The following is a 21550-nucleotide window of genomic DNA, read 5'->3' on the forward strand; positions in this document are numbered from 1 at the left end:
TTAGGGATGGGCAATAAATAGTTGCCTAGCCAGCGAAGCCCACATCCTGTGAATGAATAAAGGAAAAATGAAACACAACCCATGGCAGAAACTCAGCCTCAGGGAAGTGGGATTCAATCCTCATTGAGACTCAATCCTCAGCAAAACGCTTTCTTCAGGCAAACTGCCTGACTCCTGGATTGTACAACAGAACTCGTCACAGAGTGTCGCTATCTCTCTCTCTCTCTCTCTCTCTCTCTCTCCCCACCCAGTTACTCCCTGAGGATTTATGGAGCTTCCAAGAGCTTTCATTGGTCCCAATGCCATTATTCTCACTGTTCCTCTGAAGAGCTGGGAGAGCAGTGTATCTCAGGCAACACCATTTGGTTGGTAGCCACAGCAGCCGATTGGGGCAGAGTGCCTGTTTGAATCATGCACAAAATGATTGTTCCTCCTAATTCACCAGCAGCAACACCCAGAGGGTGCAGTCATCCTTTTCGGGAGGCTCGCAACAAAAGCACGCAGCAGTACTGGTAACCCAGGAAGAATTTTCATCCGAAGAAATACTAAGTTCATCTTCTACCATCCTGCTAGTCATGTGACACAATGAGAATGGAGTTGCTACTAAGCATTACAATCAATCCTCAATTAGTTTTCAATAGACCCAGAAATGAGTCGAGGGAAACACCAATAGTAGAGAGGTTTCAATTCCAAATTCACCAGTTCCTCTCAAGCATTGCTACAGTTAACATGTCAACTCTCAAATTATTCATCAACTTTATCCCGAAGTGTTACTTAGTGAAAGAAACCTACGAACTATATTCAGATAAATCAACGCTCACTGTTTCCACTCTCTCTAATTGATCACTCACTGAGTGAACATTTACTTCCACACATTTATTTTCAATTTAAACTCCTTCAAGCAGGCCATGTTCTCTAGTTTAACTCTCCCAGACAGGTAGGGAGGTCTGGTGGTGCAGTGTTAGCATATCTGCCTCTGGGCCAGAGCTTCAGGTTCAAATCCCTCTGCAGGACTCCATGTCCAGCGAAGCTGCCTTCATAGCATAGCCAAATGGGTTGTTTATCAGCCTTCCAATACATGCTGAATATTGTGCATCAGCAAACATCTGACCTCATGATGGAGGGAAAGCCATTGACAGTTGGGTCGAGGACATTACCCTGAGGAACTCCTGCAGTGATGTCCTGAGACTGAAATGATTGACCTCCAACAACCACAACCATCTTCCTTTGTGCTCGGTATCATTCCAACCAGCAGAGAGTTTTCTCCCTGATACCCATTGACTCCAGTTTTGCTAGGGTTCCTTGATACCACACTCAGTCAAATGCTGCCTTGATGTCAAAGGCAGTCACTCTCACCTCACCTTTGGAGTTCAGCTCTTTTGTCCATGTTTAAACCAAGGCTGTAATGAGGTCAGGAGCTGAGTGGCCCTGGTGGAACCCAAACTGAGCATCAGTGAGCAGGTTATTGCCGAGTAAGTGCTACTTGATAGCACTGCTGACAACACCTTCTATCACTTTGTTGATGATCAAGAGTAGACTGACGGTGCAGTAATTGGCTGGGTTGGATCTGTCCTGCTTTTTGTGGACAGGACATACCTGGGCAATTTTACACATAGCTGGGTAGATGCCAGTGTTGTAGTTGTATTGGAACAGCTTGGTTAGGGGTGCAGATAGTTCTGGAGCACAAGTCTTCAGTACTATTACCGGAATATTGTCAAGGTCCATAGCCTTTGCAGTGTCTAGTGCCTTCAGCCGTTTCTTGATATCACGTGGAGTGAATTGAATTGGCCGAAGACTGGCTTTGTAATGCTGGGGACCTCCAGAGGAGGCTGAGATGGATCATCCACTCGGCACTTCTGGCTGAAGATGATTGCAAAAGCTTCAGCCTTATCTTTTGTACTGATGTGCTGGACTCCTCCATCATTGTGCATGGGGATATTTGTGGAGCCTCCTCCTCCAGTGAGTTGTTTAATTGTCCACCACCATTCACAACTGGGTGTGGCAGGACTGCAGAGCTTTGATCTGATCTGTTGGTTGTAGGATCGCTGAGCTCTATCGTATGCTGCTTATGTTGTTTGGCATGCAAGTAGTCCTGTATTGTAGCTTCACCATGTTGACACCTCATTTTTATGTATGGTGCTGCTCCTGGCATGCCCTCCTGCTCACTTCATTGAACCAGGGTTGATCCCCTGGCTTGATGGTAATGGTAGAGTGGGGGACATACCAGGCCATGAGATTACAGATTGTACAATTCTGCTGCTGCTGATGGCCCACAGTGTCTCATGGATGCACAGTCTTGAGTTGCTAGATCTGTTCTGAACATACCCATTTAGCATGGTGGTGGTGCCACACAACACAATGGAGGGTATCCTCAATGTGAAGGGATTTCGCTTCCAGATGGACTGTGCGGTGGTCACTCCTACAACACTGCTGTCACGGACAGATGCATGTGCAGCAGGTTGGTGAGGATGAGGTCAACTATGTTTTTCCCTCTTTATTCACTCACCACCTGCCACAGACCCAGCCTAGCAGCTATGTCATTTGAGACTCAGCCAGCTCGGTCAGTAGTGGTGCTACCGAGTCAGTCTTGGTGATGGACATTGAAGTCCCCCACCCAGAGTACACTCTGCACCCTTGCCACCCTCAGTGCTTCCTCCAGGTGGTGTTCAACATGGAGGAGCACTGATTCATCAGCTTATGGGGGACAGTTGCAGTTGGTGGTAATCAGGAGGTTTCCTTGCCCATGTTCAACCTGATGCATGAGACTTCATGGGGTCCGGAGTCAATGTTGAGGACTCCAAGTGTAACTCCCTCATGACTGTATATCGCTGCGCCACCACCTCTGCTGGGTCTGTCCTGCCAGTGAGACAGGACATGCCCAGGGATGGTGATAGTAGTGTCTGGGACATTATCTGTAAGGTATGATTCCGTGAGGATGACTATGTCAGGCTGTTGTTTGACTAGTCTGTGAGACAGCTCTCCCAATTTTGGCACAAGCCCCCAGATATTAGTAAGGAAGATTTTGCGGGGTTGACAGGGCTGGGTTTACTGTTGTCAATTCTGGTGCCTCGGTTGTGTCAGTCCACACTCGACACATGGGGTCACAGGTAGGCCAGACCAGGTAAAGACGGTATATTTCCTTCCCTAAAGGACATGAGTGAACCAGATAGGTTTTTATGACAGTCCTCAGCTTTCATGGGGCAGAATTTTGCCCCTGTCAAGTGGGTTTGGTGGGGGTGGTTGGGAAGCCGCGATCAGGGCCCGACCGTGATTTCACGCTGGTGGGCCAATTAAACGTGAAACGTGTGTTGCAGCACTCAGCGCTGCCTGTGTGGGGGTCAGGGGCGGAGGAGGGCAAGCGGGGAACTTCATGCAAGCGCGCGAGTGAGCATTTGAAAAGCTCCCTGAGGCACAGAGCTGCCTCAGGGAGATGAAGAGCTCTGAAGAACAAAAATAAATAATTTTTAAATGTTGAAAAGCATGTCCCCTCATGTGACTCTGTCACAAGAGCACGGACATGTTATGAATAAGATGTAAAATGTTTTATTTTATTTTTATTTGCTGTTGGAAACCCCATCCCGCCTGTGGATGAGGTTTCCTATAAAGTGCAAAGACTGCTTGGCCTTTTCACCCATCTGCCAACTGTAAGGTTGGCTGGGAAGTGAAAAATTTAAGTTAATTAATACTTTAATGGCCTTAATAGGCCTTCTAATTGTCAGTGAGCACGCTGCCAATTTCCACACTGTCTTGCGACTGTGCAATGACGTCGGGACGCTGGCCTAACATCATTGCACATCATTTCACGCTTGAATGGATCTGGCGCATGCTCACACACTGAGGTGAAAATTCCACCCATGATCACCATTCCTGAGACTAGCTTTTTAATTCCAGATTTATTAATTGAATTTAAATTCAATTTGAACCCTTTTTGATGAAGTAAGAGAAGGTTGTTGAAGGGAATATAGTGGAATTTTTCTATATCGATTTTAAGAAAGTGTTTGATAAAGTACCACATTAGCAGCAGATTAACAAAATTGAGGTCCATGGAGTCGGAGAATCAGTGTTAACTTGGATAAAATAGTTGGCTTAAGGGCAGGAAACAGCAAGTCGTGGTAAAAGGTTATTTTTTGGACTGCTGGATGGGAGAGAGTGATGTTCCCCAAGGGTCAATGCTGGGATCACTGATTTTATTATATATATAAATGACTCAATGACTCTGTAATTTTAAGGTTCTGCCCCCTTGTTGTTGATCCTCATACCAGCGAAAATAGTTTCTCTCTATCTATCCCAGCAAATCCTTTAATCATCTTCAAAACCTCAATCAGATCACCCCTTGATCCTCCAAACATGTAGATATTACAAGCCTGCTCTCTGTAACCTGACATCATAATTTAACTCTTTCCACTCCGGTATCATTCTGGTGTTCTGAGCTGCACCCTCTCCAAGGCCATGGCCTTCCTGAGGTGCAGTCCCCAAAAATGAAGACCGGATAGGGTTTAAGCAGAGCTTTATATAATTGGAATACACATCGTTCCCTTTGTATTGCAGCCCAGAGACACAGGCCACCATTCAACGAGGCTGAAACAGTTAGATTGTTGGGTGCAATCTGAGCAGCCCCAGCTCCTGGTACCAGCAGCCCCTAGGTTAGAAGGCCAACAGCTGTCATGGTGCTGGAAAAGGTGTGACATTGCTCTGACAGAGCATACGATCGCCAGGAGAGGCAGCTGAGCGTCAGAAACACATGGATGAGAAGGTCGCCAACTCTGGTTTGACTTATTCCTGGAGATTTGATCAAATGACAATTGATCACATGATATTCAACCATGACCTATCATTTACAAATCTGTGCTGACTCTCCTTAATTAACTCAAATTAACATATTTCCAAGTCAGGATGGTGCATGGGTTGGAGGGGGGTGTCCAGGAGGTGGTGTTCTCATGTGTCTGCTGCCCTTGTCCTTCTAGATGGTAGAGATCGTGGGTTTGGAAGGTTCTGTCTAAGTAGCCTTGGTGAATTCCTGCAGTGCATCTTGTAAATGGTACACACTGCTGCTACTGTGTGTTGGTGGTGGAGGGAGTGAATGTTTGTGGAAGGGGTGCCAATCAAGTGGGCTGCTTTGTCCTGGATGGTGTCAAGTTTCTTGTGTTGTTGGAGCAAATAAATAGAAACTGTTTCCAATGACTGAAGGCTTCCGTTGGTTGGGGAATCTAAAACACAGGGGCACAGCCTCAGGATAAGGGGCCGATCATTTAGGGCTGAGATGAGGAGAAATTCCTTCACTCAAATGGTTGTGAATCTTTGGAATTCTCTATCCTAGAGGGCTGTGGATGCTGCATCATTGAATATGTTTAAGGCTGGGATTGACTGATTTTTGGTCTCTCAGGGAATCAAGACATACATGGAGGGGTGGGATAGTGGAGTTGATGCAGAAGATCAGCCATGATCATTTTGAACAGAGAAGCAGACTTGAGAGGCCATGTGGTCTACTCCTGTTCCTAATTCTTAGGTTCTTATTAACCTCTTACTATTCATTTGCAGGAGAGGTTTTTTTGGATTCCCTTTTATGTTAACAGCCATTCTAATCTCATACTTTCTCTTTGCCTGTTTTATTTTCCTCTTCATTTCTCCGTTCAGCCTGTTGTATTTAACCAGGCTGTCATTTGAAGAATTCACCTGTCATCCATCATACACTTTTTTTTGTGCTTCATTATGTTCTCTATCTTCTTTGTCATCCAAGAAGCTCTGGCTTTGATTCCTCTGCTTTTCCCTCTTGTTAGAATGTACCTAGTCTGTACCTGAAACATCTCCTTAAAGATCACCCATTGTTCCATTGCTGATTTTCCTGTCAGTCTTTGGTGCTATTTTACTCTGGCTAGACTCCCTTCTCACCCCACTGAAGTTAGCTCTCTTCCAATTTAGATATTCTACTTTAGACTGTTCCTTGCTCTTCTGCATTAATACACGAACATATAAACATATGAAATAGGGGCAGAAGTAGGCCATTCGGCCCCTTGAACCTGCTCTGCTATTCAATAAGATCATGGCTGATCTGTTTGTGTTTTGGGTTCTACATTCCGATCTACCCCTGATAACGTTAGATTTGTTAGATTCTTGTTAAGCAAGGGAATCTATCTACCTCTGCTTTAAAGATATTCAGTGACCCTGCTTCTGAGGCAGAGTTCCAAAGTCGCACAACCCTCTGAGAGAAAAAATTTCTCCTCATCTCTGTCTTAAAAGGGCAACCCCTAATTTTAAAACAGTGACCCCTAGTTCTGGACTCGCCCACAAGAGGTGGGTGATCCACAGTCCTATTCTAAACCTCATTATCACTCTTACCCAAGTGTCCCTCACAGACACTTAGTCCACTTGGCCCATCTCATTCCCCAGTACTAAATCCAGCAATACCTTATTCCTAGTCGGGCTGAGAACATACTGACTAAGGAGGGCCTCCTGAACACATTTCAGAAGTTTCTCCTTGTGTTTACTCTTTACTTTGATGTTATTCCAACCAATATTTGGATAATTAAAGTCCCCAATATCACCACTCTGTTGTTCTTGCACTTAGAATCATAGAATCATAAAATGGTTACAGCACAGAAGGATGCCATTTGGTCTGTCATCTCTGTGCTGGCCCTCTGCAGGAGCAAATCACATAGTGCCACTCATCCGCCTTCCCCCCTTTTGCCCTGCACATTTTACCTTTTCAGATAACAGCCTAATTCCCTTTTGAAAGCCTCAGTTGAACCTGCCTCCACCACACTCTCAGGCAGCACATTCCAGATCCTAACCACTTGCTGTGTGAAAAAAAACTTTTCCTTCTGTCTCCATTGCTTCTTTTGCGAATTGCTTTAAATCTGTGCCCTCTCGTTCTCGATTCTTCGAACAATGGGAACAGTTTCTCCCTATAGAGTCTGTCCAGACCTCTCATGATTTTGAATACCTTTGTCAATTCTCCTCTCTACCTTTTCTTCTCCAAGGAGAACAGTCCCAGCTTCTCCAATCTATCCCCATGACTCAAGTTCCTCATCCTGGAACAATTCTTGTGAATCTTTCCTGCATCCTCTCTACTGTCTTCACACCCTTCCTAAAGTGTTAAGGCCAGAACTGGACACAATATTCCACCTAAGGCTGAACCAGTGTTCTATACAAGTTTAGTATAACCTCCTTGCTCTTGTACTCTATGCCTCTATTAATAAAGCCCAGGATACTCTATGCTTTATTAACTGCATTCTCAACCTGTCCTGCCACCTTCAATGATTTATCTACATTTACACCCAGGTTCCTCTGCTCTTGCACCCCCTTTAGAGTTGTAGCTTTTATTTTATATTGTCTCTCCATGTTCTTTCTACCAAAATGAATCACTTCAAAAATGAATTCTCTTCATTAAATTTCATCTGCCACCTATTCGCCTATTCCACCAACTTGTCCATGTCCTTTTGAAGTTCTACACTGTTCTCCTCACAGTTAACAATGTTTCCAAATTTTGAAATTGCACACATTACACTAAAGCCTGGTCATTAATATCTATATCAGGAAGAACAGAAGACATCTCTGTGATTTCCCTACAGATTTGCTCCACACTCTCACTATTAGGAGACCTATCGATCAATAGACTATCCCCAATAGTGTGATCTTCAGACTATCCCCAATAGTGTGATCTATAGACTACCCCCAGTGGTGTGATCTATAGACTACCCCCAATAGTGTGATCTATAGACTACCCCCAGTGGTGTGATCTATAAACTACCCCTAATAGTGTGATCTATAGACTACCCCCAATAGTGTGATCTATAGACTACCCCCAATATTGTGATCTATAGACTACCCCCAATATTGTGATCTATAGACTACCCTCAATAGTGTGACCTATAGACTACCCCCAATATTGTGATCTATAGACTACCCCTGATAGTGTGATCTATAGACTACCCCTGATAGTGTGATCTATAGACTACCCCCCATAGTGCGATCCATAGACTACCCCCAACAGTGTGATCTATAGACTACCCCAGTAGTGTGATCTATAGACTACCCCCAGTGGTGTGATCTATATAATACTCTCCGTCGTGTGATCTATAGAACACGCCCTGTCATCTGATCACAAGAATACTCCCCGTCGTGTGATCAAACGAATACTCCCCATCGTGTGATCAAACGAATACTCCCCGTTGTGTGATCAAAAGAATACTCCCCGTCGTGTGATCAAAAGAATACTCCCTGTCGTGTGATCAAAAGAATACTCCCTGCCGTGTGATCAAAAGAATACTCCCTGCCGCGTGATCAAAAGAATACTCCCCGTTGTGTGATCAAAAGAATACTCCCTGTCATGTGATCAAAAGAATACTTCCCATCATGTGATCAAAAGAATACTTCCCATCATGTGATCAAAAGAATACTCCATGTTGTGTGATCAAAAGAATACTTCCCATCATGTGATCAAAAGAATACTCCATGTTGTGTGATCAAAAGAATACTTCCCATCATGTGATCAAAAGAATACTCCATGTTGTGTGATAAAAAGAATACTCCCTGTCGTGTGATCAAAAGAATACTCCCTGTCGTATGATCAAAAGAATACTCCCTGTCGTGTGATCAAAAGAATACTCCCCGTCGTGTGATCAAAAGAATACTCCCTGTCGTGTGATCAAAAGAATACTTCCCATCATGTGATCAAAAGAATACTCCATGTTGTGTGATCAAAAGAATACTTCCCATCACGTGATCAAAAGAATACTCCATGTCGTGTGATCAAAAGAATACTCCCTGTCGTGTGATCAAAAGAATACTCCCTGTCGTGTGATCAAAAGAATACTCCCTGTCATGTGATCAAAAGAATACTCCCTGTCGTGTGATCAAAAGAATACTCCCTGTCGTGTGATCAAAAGAATACTCCCCTTGTTGTGTGATCTTGCCTTTTTTTGCTTCACAACTTTAACCAGGTGGATCCTGCCCTTGCCCTCTCAAGAACATCCTCTCTTTCCGTCAAGGCAATGCCTTCCCTCATCAGCACTGCAAGCTCCACCTCCCCTTTCACCTTCCCTATCTTTTTTAAACACTTTATATTCTAGAAGATTTAAGCACTAAGCCCTCGCCATTTTTAAGCCACATTTCCAATATTGCCACTGCATCATACTCCCACACGGTTGTTTGAGCTTGTAGCTCACCAACCTTATTCATTATACTTTGTGCAATTACATAGATGCATTAGAAACCTGTTCCTCATGGTCTTTCTCAGTCTGCTCCTATGTAATATAAACTACTCCCTTCTCTAGTACTGTCCAACACTCTCACTTTATGCATAAGACCATAAGACGTAGGAACAGAAGGAGGCCATTTGGTCAATCGAGTCTGCTCCGCCATTCAGTGAGATCATGGCTGCTTTGATAATCCTCAACTCCACTTTCCTGTCTTTTCCCCATAACCTTTGATTCCCTTACTGATTAAAAATCTGTCTATCTCAACTTTGAATACACTTAACAACCCAGTCTCTACAGCCCTCTGTGGTAAAGAATTCCACAGATTGAATGCCCTCTGAGAGAAGAAATTCCTCCTCATCTCTGTCTTAAATGGGTGACCCCTTACCCTGAGGTTATGCCCTCTGGTTCTAGGCTCTCCCACAAGAGGAAATAACCTCTCAACATCTACCCTGTCAAGCCCCCTAAGAATCTTTATATGTTTCAATAAGGTCACCTCTCATTCTTCTAAACTCCAATGAGTGCAGGCTCAACCTACTCAACCTCTCCTCATAAGAAAATCCCTCCATACCCAGGATCAACCTAGTGAACCTTCTCTGGACTGCCTCTAATACCAGTATATCTTTCCTTAGATAAGGGGACCAGAACTGTTTACAGTATTCTAGGTGTGGTCTAACTAGTGCCTTGTATAGTTTTAGCAAGACTTCCTTATTTTTATACTCCATTCCCTTTGAAATAAAGGCCAACATTCCATTTGCCTTCCCTATTACCCATTGAACTTGTGTGTTAGCTTTTTGGGATTCATGCACGAGGATCACCAAATCCCTCTGTGCTGCAGCTTTCTGCAGTTTTTCTCCATTTAAATAATATTCAGCTCCTCTATTCTTCCTGCCAAAGTGCATAACCTCACATTTTTCCACATTATATTCCATCTGCCAAGTTTTTGCCCACTCACTTAACCTATCTATATCCCTCTGTAAACTCCTTGCATCATCCTCACCACTTGCCTTCCCACCTATTATTGTGTCATTCCCAAACTTGGCGATAGTACATTCACTTCCCTCATCTAAGTCATTAATATATATTGTAAATAATTGTGGCCCCAGCACTGATCCCTGTGGCACTCCACTAGCCACAGGTTGCCATCCTGAAAATGCTCCCCTTATCCCAACTCTCTGTCTTCTATTAGTTAACCAATCCTCTATCCATGCTAATATACTACCCCAACACAATGGGCTCTTATCTTATTAAGTAGCCTTATGTGCGGTACCTTATTGAATGGCTTTTGGAAATCCAAATGTATTACATCTACTGGTTCCCCCTTATCTACCCTGCTTGGCATCTTATTCCTCTTTTCTACTTCTATCTGCCCATTCCCCAGTTAGACCATTGAGAATGATGTTTTGAATATTCACATCTCAGATAGTGGAAATCTGGAACTCTCTCCTACAAAATAATTAGGGAAACTGAAGATAATTTGGAGCTTTCATTGACAGAGATTGACAGATCTTTGTTACATAAGGATATGAAAGGATAATGAATAAAGGTGGGTAAACGGAGTTGAGATCCAAACCAGCCAATGATCGAATTGAATGACGAACAGGCCTGAGAAAAGGAAAAGGCAAACTTGTATTTCTGTAGCACCTTGAACAACCACAGGACGTCCCAAAACGCTCACAGCCAATGAAGTAATGAAGTGTTTTTTGAAGTATAGACACTGTTGTAGGAAACACAGCAGCCGATTTGCACACAGCAAGATCCCACAAACACGAATGTGATAATGATCCGATCACCTGGTTTTGTGATGATTATTGGCCAAGAATCTGGTGAGAACTCCTCTGCTCATCTTTGTAACAGTGTTGTGTGATCTTTCACAGCCACCTGAGAGGGTAGACAGGCCTCAATTTAATGTCTCATCCAAAAGACAGCACCTCCAACAGTGCAAAGCTTCCTCAATACTGCACTGGAGTGTCAACATTAGGTTGTGTGCTCAACCCAGGAGTGGGACTTGAATCCAAAACCTTGTGATTCATCAATGAGAGACATGACTGAAGGACTGAATGGCCTCCTCCTGTTCATGTGTTATAGGCTTGAGGGGCTGAATGGCCTCCTCCTGTTCCTGTGTAATAGGTTCGAGGGGCTGAATGTCATCCTCCTGTTCCTGTGCAACTGGCTTGAGGGGCTAAATGGCCTCCTCCTGTTCCTGTGCATGAGGTTCGAGGGGCTGAATATCCTGTTCCTGTGTAACAGGCTCGAGGGGCTGAATGGCCTCCTCCTGTCCCTGCGTAACAGGTGCAAGGGGCTGAATGGCCTCCTGTTCCTGCGTAACAGGCTAGAGGGGTTGATTGGCCTCCTCCTGTTCCTGTGTAACAGGCTCGAGGGGCTGAATGGCCACCTCCTGTTCCTGTGTAACAGGCTTGAGGGGCTGACTGGCCTCCTCCTGTTCCTGTGTATGAGGTTCGAGGGGCTGAATGTCCTCCTCCTGTTCCTGTGTAACAGGCTCAAGGGGCTGAATGGCCTCCTCCTGTTCCTGTGTAACAGGCTCGAGGGGCTGAATGGCCTCACCCTGTTCCTGTGTAACAGGCTCGAGGGGCTGAATGGCCTCCTCCTGTTCCTGCGTAACAGGCTCGAGGGGCTGAATGGCCTCCTCCTGTTCCTGTGTAACAGGCTCGAGGGGCTGAATGGCCTCCTGCTGTTCCTGCGTAACGTAAAAAGTTAAGAATATAAAACATAGGAGCAGGAGTAGGCCATTCGGCCTCTCAAGCCTGCCTTGCCATTCAATAAGATCATGGCTGATCTGCGCCAGGCCTCAACTCCTCTTTCATGCCAGCTCCTTATAGCCCTCAACGCCCCAATATTTAAAAAACCTATCTACCTCCTCTTTAAATACTTTCAGTGATCTAGCCTCCAAAACTCTCTGGGATAGAGAATTCCAGACATTCACTACCCTCTGAGAGAAGAAATTCCTTCACATCTCAGTTTTAAATAAGTGTTCCCTTATTCTATATAACTATGTCTCCTCGTTCAAGATACCCCCATAGTGGAAACATCTTCTCAATATCTACCCTGTCAAGCCCCCTCAGAATCTTGTATGTTTCAATAAGATCAATCCCTCATTCTTCTAAACTCTAATGAATAAAGGCCCTAACCTGTTTAGCCATTCTTGATAAGTCAACCCCTTGAGCCCAGGAATCAGCCTAGTGAATCTCTTTTGAACAGCCTCCATTGCCACTATATCCTTTCTTAAATACAGGGACCAAAACTGTACACAGTACTCCAGGTGTAGCCTCACCAACACCCTGAACAGTGGTAACAAGACTTCCCTATTTTAACAGGCTTCAGGGACTGAATGACCTCCTCCTGTTCCTGTGTAACAGGCTAGAGGTGCTGAATTGCCTCCTCCTGTTCCTGCATAACAGGCTTGAGGAATTGAATGGCCTCCTCTTGCTCTTGTGTAACAGGCTCGAGGGGCTGAATGGCCTCACCTTGTTCCTGTGTAACAGGCTCGAGGGGCTGAATGGCCTTCTCCTGTTTCTGTGTTACAGGCTCAAGGGAGCTGAATGGTCTCCTCCTGTTCCTGTGTAACGGCCTTGAGGGGCTGAATGGCCTCCTCCTGTTCATGTGTAACAGCTTCGAGGGGCTGAATGGCCTCCTCATGCTTCATCTTCAGAACTGTTCTTTTCAACAGCAGTTCAGAGTTTAGTTGCAGTGAAATTCCCTTTATAAACAAAGGACTGTTCCAGCTCATCAGCAGGATGGTAGTCACCATGGTGACGGCGATGATTGGTTCTATAATGGTTGTGCTGCCCATTGCCATGGCGACGATGGTATTGAACATACTGGGGTTCTTGTTCTACAGGCACTGTGTGACATCATGGCAGGCTGGCTCCTTGGCTGCGCACTCCTGCTGATCGGACTGAACACAACAGTGAGCACCAAACCCGCCTGCAGGATTCGCATCACATCCCAAGGACTGAGACTGAGTAAGATTCTCCTGAGAACCTAAATCCTGGGCCAAGGGGACTGCTCCTTATAAAATAAACAAACTTATTTTAAAATGGGTTTTGAGACCAGGTGAATGAAAGTGAAAGTACAGTGATTAAACAACCAATAATTGGATAGGCTTGGGAGAGACCTGTCTCTGCACTCACTCTCTATCACCCTGTGGGGTTAGCAAACTGGTAAACATTGGCAAGCTTGTGAATAATCTCTCCTGTGACATCACGACTGGAAAATCCACCCACAGCTCCATGTTTCCATTTGTCAGATCACACACACACCTCTCTGTTTCACACTCACACTCACAAACCTCTCTCTCTCACACACACACACACACACCTCTCTGTCTCTCTCACACACCTCTCACACATCTCCCACACACACCCACCTCATTCTCTCTCTCTCACACACACACAAACACACCTCCCCCCTCACACACACTCTTTCTCACACACACTCTCTCACACACACACCCTTTCTCTCTCTCTCTCTGTCTCCCCCCTCCCTCCCTCCCTTTCTCTCTCACACACACGCACCTTCTCTTTCTGTCTCCCCCTCTCTCTCTGTCTCTCTCTCACACATGCACACACACACCTCCTCTCTCACACACACACACTCTCTCTCTCTCTCGCTCACACACACACTTTCTCTTTCTGTCTCCCCCTCTCTGTCTCTCTCTCTCACACACACATACACATAATCCCTGCATACATTCTCACACACACACACTCTCAGCTCCTGTACACACACAATTGGAACTCCCCTCCTAACAGCACTGTGGCTGTACCTACACTGCCTGGACTATATCAAGAAGACAGTTCACCACCACCTTCTCAAGGCCAATAAGGGATGGGCAATAAATGCTTTTGTCCTGTGAGTGAATTGACTAAAAATACAGCCCCTGTAAAGACACAATAGCCTGGATTTTAATCCTTGAGACTGTTACTGGGTGTCGGAAAAATTCCCAGCTCAGCCTGCCTGCCTCAGGAGAAAGTGCCAGAAAAGCTGGGATCTTCATTGCTGGAGCTGGGGGGAGGATGCAGCCAACCTGGAAAGAAGTGCAAAGGCAACCACAGGGGCTGCTGGGTGTGGAGTCAGGCTGTTTAAAAGGCCCACCTCTTTGCTGTGGGTCTCCGTCCCAGTTACAATAAAAACAGAAAGACAGTCCAGCCTTCACCCTTCTCACCCCCTCGCCCAGCACATACTCCCTATGCCCCATCCATGCCATCCCATGCCCCCAACCTCACCCCCCCATGTCAAGCTATGGCACCTCCATGCCCATTGACCCACTATACGTTGTATAGAACCAATGAACACTATAGTGACAGTAGGATGTGTAAAAAAAAAAGTAATTCATTCATAACTTTTCTACAATGTTTAAAAAAAAGTCATTTCACTCAGAAGGCAATTTAACACACACACACACATATACATATACTCATGCACATATATATACACACGCCAACAGAGACACACACATACATACACACACGCACACACACATATATACATGCACACACACACTGCATACATACACACATACACACACTCATGCACATATATGTACACATACACCTACAGAGAGAGACACACACATATATGCACACACGCACACACACATATATACACGCACACACACACACATACACATATTCATGCACATATATATACACACACACCTACAGAGAGAGACACACACATACATGCATACACACACACACACATATATACATGCACACACACACACCACACACATATACACACACTCATGCACATATATATATACGCACACACACCTACAGAGAGAGACACACACATACATATGCACACGCACACACACATATATATACGCACACACACCACACACACACACACGCACACACACATTATAATGGGTTGGGGTAAGTCTCACTTCATTCCTAATTATATTAAATAGTATAAATATGAATAGAATAAGTCAGGGCAAATACTTTGCCATAAACTAAATGACCATAATTGAGAAACCCTTCTGAATATGTTTCTGTTCTCTGAAGTTCGATCTGAAGGACTGAAGTTTGTTGCTGAAGAGCTAGAAAATATCTCCATCGCGGATTTATCTGGGAAGGAAGGGCCATTCCACTATTCTATCAGTGGGTAAGAGGCTGCCTGCGTCTTGCTGCATTCCTGATATTGTTTTATTGGTGTCAGTATCACTGAGCTCACTATGTTGACATTGCACAGAGTGAAAATCACTGACCTGGATCTCTCGACTGCTTCTCTAAGCTTCTACCCTGAAGCTGGGCTACAATTCGAAGTGAAGAACTCATCAATCAGCGTCACTTTCCAGAGGAACATGTTGTACTGGCTGATGTGAGTCTCTCTCTCTCTTTGTATCATACCCTTTACCTCAGGCCATTTGAACCACATGTTCTTGTGTCACTGAAGATGTTTTGGTTGTTAAGGTGTTGCCTAAATCACTGGGAAATTAAAGTTAACACTTTTGGTCAATTTAATGAACAGGGAGATCTTTCAACTTCACTTAACAAACAGCATGAGTGTGTGTATATGTGTGTATGTGTGTGTGTGCGTGTGTGCATGTATGTGTGTGTCTCTCTCTGTAGGTGTGTGTGTGTGCATGTATGTGTGTGTCTCTCTCTGTAGGTGTGTGTGCGTGTGTGCATATATGTGTGTGTCTCTCTCTGTAGGTGTATGTGTACATATATGTGCATGAGTGTGTGTATATGTGTGTCACTGTGAGCACATGATCCAGTCTAACTCTTCAATCTAGTACTGAGGGAGTGCTGCACTGGCAGAGCACCTGTTTTTCAGATGAATTGTTAAACCGAGGCCTGTCTACACACTCAGGTGGATGTAAAAGTCCTACTGCAGAATTTTGAAGAGGAACAGGGGAGGTAACCCAATATCCCAACTAATACCTACACTTCCACCAATCTCATGAAAACTGATGATCTGTTTAGGTCACATTGGTGTTTGTGGGATATTGCAGTGTGGAAATAGTTGGAATTCCAGGAGCTGTGACTCCTGGGACTGGATTTAGGTGGCCTGAATCAGGCTGGAATGGAGGCAGGCTGCTGGGAGAAATGGCAATGGAGAAATTGCACCTCAGTTCTGGTCCCGCGACAGGAGGAGGGAAGATGGGCCTGTGAACTTGCCACACTCCTATTGAGGTCAAACAAGATAGTTAAGTTCTTGTTAAAATCCTGTCTTTCTGAAGTTTTTTGACTTGAGGAGGCCTGTGTTTAAGAACTTACTGCCTCAGACCAGCTGAAGTCAGGCATGCAGCAATTCAGGAGCATGTCAGAGAGAGGCCAGAAAAGTTTGAAAAGGTAAGTGTAATGGCTGACCATAGGTTAAAGGGCGAACTTTTCTTGCAGCAGCTCATCACATGTCAGGAGGGGAGTCAGCATTGCACAACTCTGCCAGTTCAGCAGGGTCTCATCTTCCTGGCATCACAAGGCCATTGGAGCAGTCTTTCACCTGAGCATCAGGAAGAGCTTAGCTGGAAATGGGGCCTGCGCCCTCAGAAGTCAAGGCCATTTGAGCAGCAGCCTCCATTGGAAAGGCAGAGCCCTGGGTATCAGGAGGCCAAAGGAGGACGGGTGAGGGCACAAAAGAGAAGGAGATGCCACCCAGAGCCCAGGATCTACAGGCAGAGGCAAAGCTACCTGGACATGACTGAAAACCAGTGGCGAAGCAGATTGTGACTCTCTAGGCAGATGGTCAGAGGAATCTGTGCTCAGTGCGGGATCTCTGTGGCCTTTCACAGGCAGCTGCACATGCCAGGGCATTACACCAGATTCACCACGGATAGGGCATCGCAGACTCAGAGGGCACTGGGTCCAGTGGCTGGACTGGTTGGGTGATGTCCTGCAATACCCTCCTCCAAGAGCCCTAGTCATTGTGGTGGTGCTGTGCTCTCCTTAACATAACCCTCCAGAGAGGTGTGGACCTTGAGGATGGTGAGACTGTGGAAGGAGACAGTCCATTGGGGAAGAAGAAGAAATTGAGAGAAGAGGAGAACTGGAGGTGGAGGGAGATGATGGTGAACAGAGAGGTACTCCTGCTGCATAATGAGGTGACCTCCTCCTGTCACCCCCTGGGAAGAGGTCCCCCCTCCTTCCCCTCAAGGCCTACTGCAATAGATTCAGTCGGCAACACTGAAGCAAAGGACAGCCCTTCCCCGGGTGCCAGGTCTCCTGTGATATCTCACTCTCCTCTGGTGTTGTGGAAGGTTTTGGTACAAATCACAAATCTCTCTCTTGGGGCAACCAGCAGCCTCAGTGATGGCTGCCATGGGGTGTCTAAATGAGTCCCACAATTCACCTGACCCACATCCAATCCCACCCCCACTGACTCTGAATGGGCAGGAAACCGTCCCCTTATCAACTAAGGACTCACCCCCACGAAAAGCTGAACTTTAATCAGTTTCCCACCACAGGAGGGTTTCTGACTGAAAACAAACCTGGCTCCTCTTTCCCAGCTCTCCAATTCCTTCTTCTTCCCCAATGGACTGTCTCCTTCCACAGTCTCACCATGGCAAATGGCAAAAATTCCTTCCCAAATGTATCGTAAAGAGGACTGAAATCTGGATAATCAGTGAAGCTCCCGGGGGTTGGGGAGGGCGATTGATCAAGGGTGGGAAAGGGTGATCAGGGGCCATTAGGGTTTACCAGGGGCTGGAGAGGGTGACCAGGGGTCAAAGGGGCTGATCAGGGGTCAAGAAGGTGATCAGGGTTTGTGTGTTAGGCGATCAAGGGTCAGGAGGTACAGGTGACTAGAGGTTGAGGAGGTCACCAATGGTCAGATCAGGGGTCTGGGGTCACCAGGAGTTAGGTTGGGGTGAACAGGGGTTGGGATGGTTATTAGGGTTTGGAGGGTTTCCAGGGTCAGGAGGGGGTAGCTGGGGTCAACCTGGGGTCAGGGAGGAGCAGATGACCAGGGGCTGCCATTCAATCCTTCATCACTGAAACGTTATCTTTTCCAGTCAGGATGCCGGTCAGATTAATGCCTCTGCCGAAGGAGCTAGCATCTGGACAGTGTTGGATTTGTCCAAGAGCCAATCTGGACAGCTGAAGATAAGCAAGTTGTCCTGCACAGCTTCAATCGCAAGAATGTATGCAAGGTTTACCGGAAACTTCAGGTAATGATCTCTCTTTCTTGTGAACTGTGCAGCAAGGACATGGGTGAGAATAGTAGAATAGCAGCCTTTACTGTGAGACAAGTGTCACATTACATAGAGTTGACATACTGAAGCTGCAACATGGAATCACCCTATGGAGCCCACCCAGTCTGTGTTGTTACTTATTCTCCGTATCAGCACGATCCCAATCCCATGGACTCACCATGTTCCTGTATCTATTTCCTTTTCCCTCATCCACCTCTTGAACCTAGTCTTAATGTTGCCATGGTTTCTACTTCAACCACCAACTTTCTACAGCCTCACAATCCTCTGCATTAAAAAAACAATTTTCTCTCTCTCTGTTCTCAGTCTCTTAAATTTAATATTATGTCGCTGTCCCCTAGCTCCAGAACTCTCATCTTTAAATATGCTATCCCCATCCTGAACCATTTTAAACATCTGATAAATTGCTTCTTAATCTCCTGCTTGAATAAAACAAACACAAATGTTTTGTCTTTCTTTGCAGTTGTATTTCCTCATAATGTCAGTGACCCATTGAATCTGCACCACCTTCTATCCGTTGTATATCCATTGTTGTCCAAACTTCACACACTGCTCTAATTGTGATTTTACAGAGATTTTAAATAAATTCATCATTACATCCTGTTCCATATCCAGGAGGCAAGGTAGAAAGTGAGACCCACACAAACCGGGGGGGGGAATATAGAAAGTGAGATACAATCTTTCATTCAAGCTGGTCAAATTCACAGACAAAACCAAAGTAGAAAGAGAAAGTTGCAACTCTTAAACCACCCCAGAAAATTAAAAAAATGAGTTTGACACAATAGGATTGTGGGAAAATCAATGGCAGATGAAATTTAATATAAACAATTATGGCTTAAACTTTTTTTATGCAGTTTAACACTGATGGGTATTTTGGACAACAAATGGTTCCACCTGTTTTCAGCCCCAAATACAATCCTGTTCCTTTTGCCAAGGCTCCTGGTCACGCAGTGGAGTTTCTCCAAAGTGTGTGTGACCTTAATTACACCGAGTGATTCACAAAATGTTCTGTACCTCACACAACTGTCCTCTTTTTTGCAGGGGCTTTTATGAAATATTCTCGGGAATTCTAACAACTGGTTTGCGATTCCTCATAAACCAGCAGGTAATTCTCAGGTGATCAGCACAGCACAGATACTCCTGAGGGCAGGCAGGAATAAACATCAAAATTGCTGGAGGACAACAACAGCAACAGATTGTGCCCTTTATGTTATAAAACACCACAAGGTGCTTCATTGTAAATTAAAATTTCATACAAGCCAGATAAGGCAATGTTAGGGCTGAAGGCCAAAAGCTTCATCAAAGAGGTAGGTTTTAAGCAGCTTCTTAAAGAAGGAGAGAGAGGTGGAGAGGTTTAGAGAGGGATTTCCAGAGCTTGCAACCCAGGCAGCTAATGGCATAGCTGCCAACGGTGGACCCATTAATATCAGGGATGCTGAGAGTCCAGAATTAGAGGAGCTCCAATATTTCTGAGGGATGTGGGGCTGGAGGAGATTACAGAGATAGGGAGGGGCGAGGTCATGGAGGGATCTGAAAACAAGGACGAGAATTTTAAAATGGAGGCTTTGCTTGACCAGGAAGTAATATAAGTCAGTGAGCACAGGGGTGAATTGGACACAGGCAGCAGAGTTTATTATGAGCTCAAATTTATGTGGGATGAAAGATGGGAGGCTGGCCAGGAGAGCTTCAGATCATCAAGGCAGGGTCAAAATCCTGGAACTCACTCCCTAACAGCACGGTGGATGTACCTACACCACATGGACTGCAGCAGTTCAAGAAAGCAGCTCACCACCACCTTCTCAAGAGCAATTAGGGATGAGCAATAATTGCTGGTCCAGCCAGCGAAACCCACATCCTATGAATGAATAAAGAAAAAGTAACAAAGTTATGAGTGAGGGATTCATTAGCAGCTGAACTGAGGCAAGAGCAGAGCTGGGTGATGTAATGGAATGGAAATAATGATTCCAGTGATTGAGAGGACATGGGATTGGAAGCACAGCTCAGGGTCAAATAGGAGTACAATAATGGGAACATCTGGTTCAGACAGTAGCCAGGGATGGGGTCAATAGCTAGGGACATTGAGACCTGAAGGAGGTCTTTCCAATATTTAATTAGAGGAAATTTTGCTCACCCAGTAGTCAAAGTCAAATAAGCCGCATGGGAAATCAGAGAGTGGGAGCGTCAAGTGGTGAGGTAGGAAATGTGAAAACTGAGGTTTGTGTAAGTGATGGCTTTGACAGTCAGGGATAGGTTTATATTAACCACATTGTGTGGGTCTGGTGTCACATGTAGGCCAGACCAGGTAAGGATGGCAGATTTCCTCCCCGAAAGGGCATTAGTGAACCAGATGAGTTTTTAACAATAATCAATGATTAGTTTTATGGCCATTACTGAGACTAGATTTCAATTCCAGATTTATTAATTGAATTTAAATTCCACCAGCTGGATTTGAACCCATATTCCCAGAGCATTAGTCTAGGTCTCTGGCTTATTAGTTTAGTGACAATATCACTATGCCACCATCTCTGAGAGGGGATTATACTGTAAACCTTGAGTGTCAGTGAATGTGATTGATGTTGTCTTTTGCTCTTTTTGTCTTCTCTGCTCTTGTAGATTTGCCCAGCTTTACAACATTCAGCATTGGTCCTGCTGAACTCTCTGCTAGAGACAGTTCCAGGTATGTACATGTCATGGTTCAGAGCCATTACTGAAGAACCCCTGTGTGTATTGATCAATGATTTTCTTGTTAAACTGTAGATTGACAGAGGTGGCGAGTTTTGTCACCTCTTTGCCAAGGTAGGTACCACACAGGAGGCAACACTAGAGTGGGGTTGATGTTCTGTCCCAAGATGTTCAGTGTGCTCACCCATGTCGGGTGACTAACAGAAAGATGAAAACAGCAACACTTTTGGATTAAAGACTGGCGACAGTTAACCTTTCACCAGTGGCAAGATGATTGGTGGATTTCTGGGGTGATTGATGCAAGGCACCATTTAAAACAGCCTGCAGCAGTCTTTAAAGGTCAATTTTACAGTGAAACTGAAAGACTGCCAACTCCACAGCCCCATGATTGTGCTCCGATAATGGGGCTTTGGTTCATTTCACTGTTTCAATCAGAAGAGAACAAAGCTGAAACTCACCACTTAATCTGCCAAAGATCTGCACCTGTCCATAA

General features: G+C 45.1%; 2 protein-coding genes across 2 annotated transcripts in view; both read left to right on the top strand.

Annotated features, from left to right (window-relative positions):
* The window catches only part of eapp (e2f-associated phosphoprotein), a 503058-nt gene that overhangs the window by 451019 nt on the left and 30489 nt on the right, over positions 1–21550 (top strand). The window lies entirely within an intron of this gene.
* Positions 1–21550, top strand: part of pltp (phospholipid transfer protein) — an 86644-nt gene that overhangs the window by 10389 nt on the left and 54705 nt on the right. Inside the window, exons 3-8 of the mRNA XM_078554722.1 lie at positions 13054–13177; positions 15227–15326; positions 15414–15542; positions 18178–18333; positions 19417–19480; positions 20989–21052. Coding sequence (XP_078410848.1) covers positions 13054–13177; positions 15227–15326; positions 15414–15542; positions 18178–18333; positions 19417–19480; positions 20989–21052 — 637 coding nt within the window. The remainder of the gene's footprint in view (positions 1–13053; positions 13178–15226; positions 15327–15413; positions 15543–18177; positions 18334–19416; positions 19481–20988; positions 21053–21550) is intronic.

This window comes from Cetorhinus maximus, chromosome 13, assembly GCF_964194155.1.
Source record: "Cetorhinus maximus chromosome 13, sCetMax3.hap1.1, whole genome shotgun sequence".
NCBI lineage: Eukaryota > Metazoa > Chordata > Chondrichthyes > Lamniformes > Cetorhinidae > Cetorhinus > Cetorhinus maximus.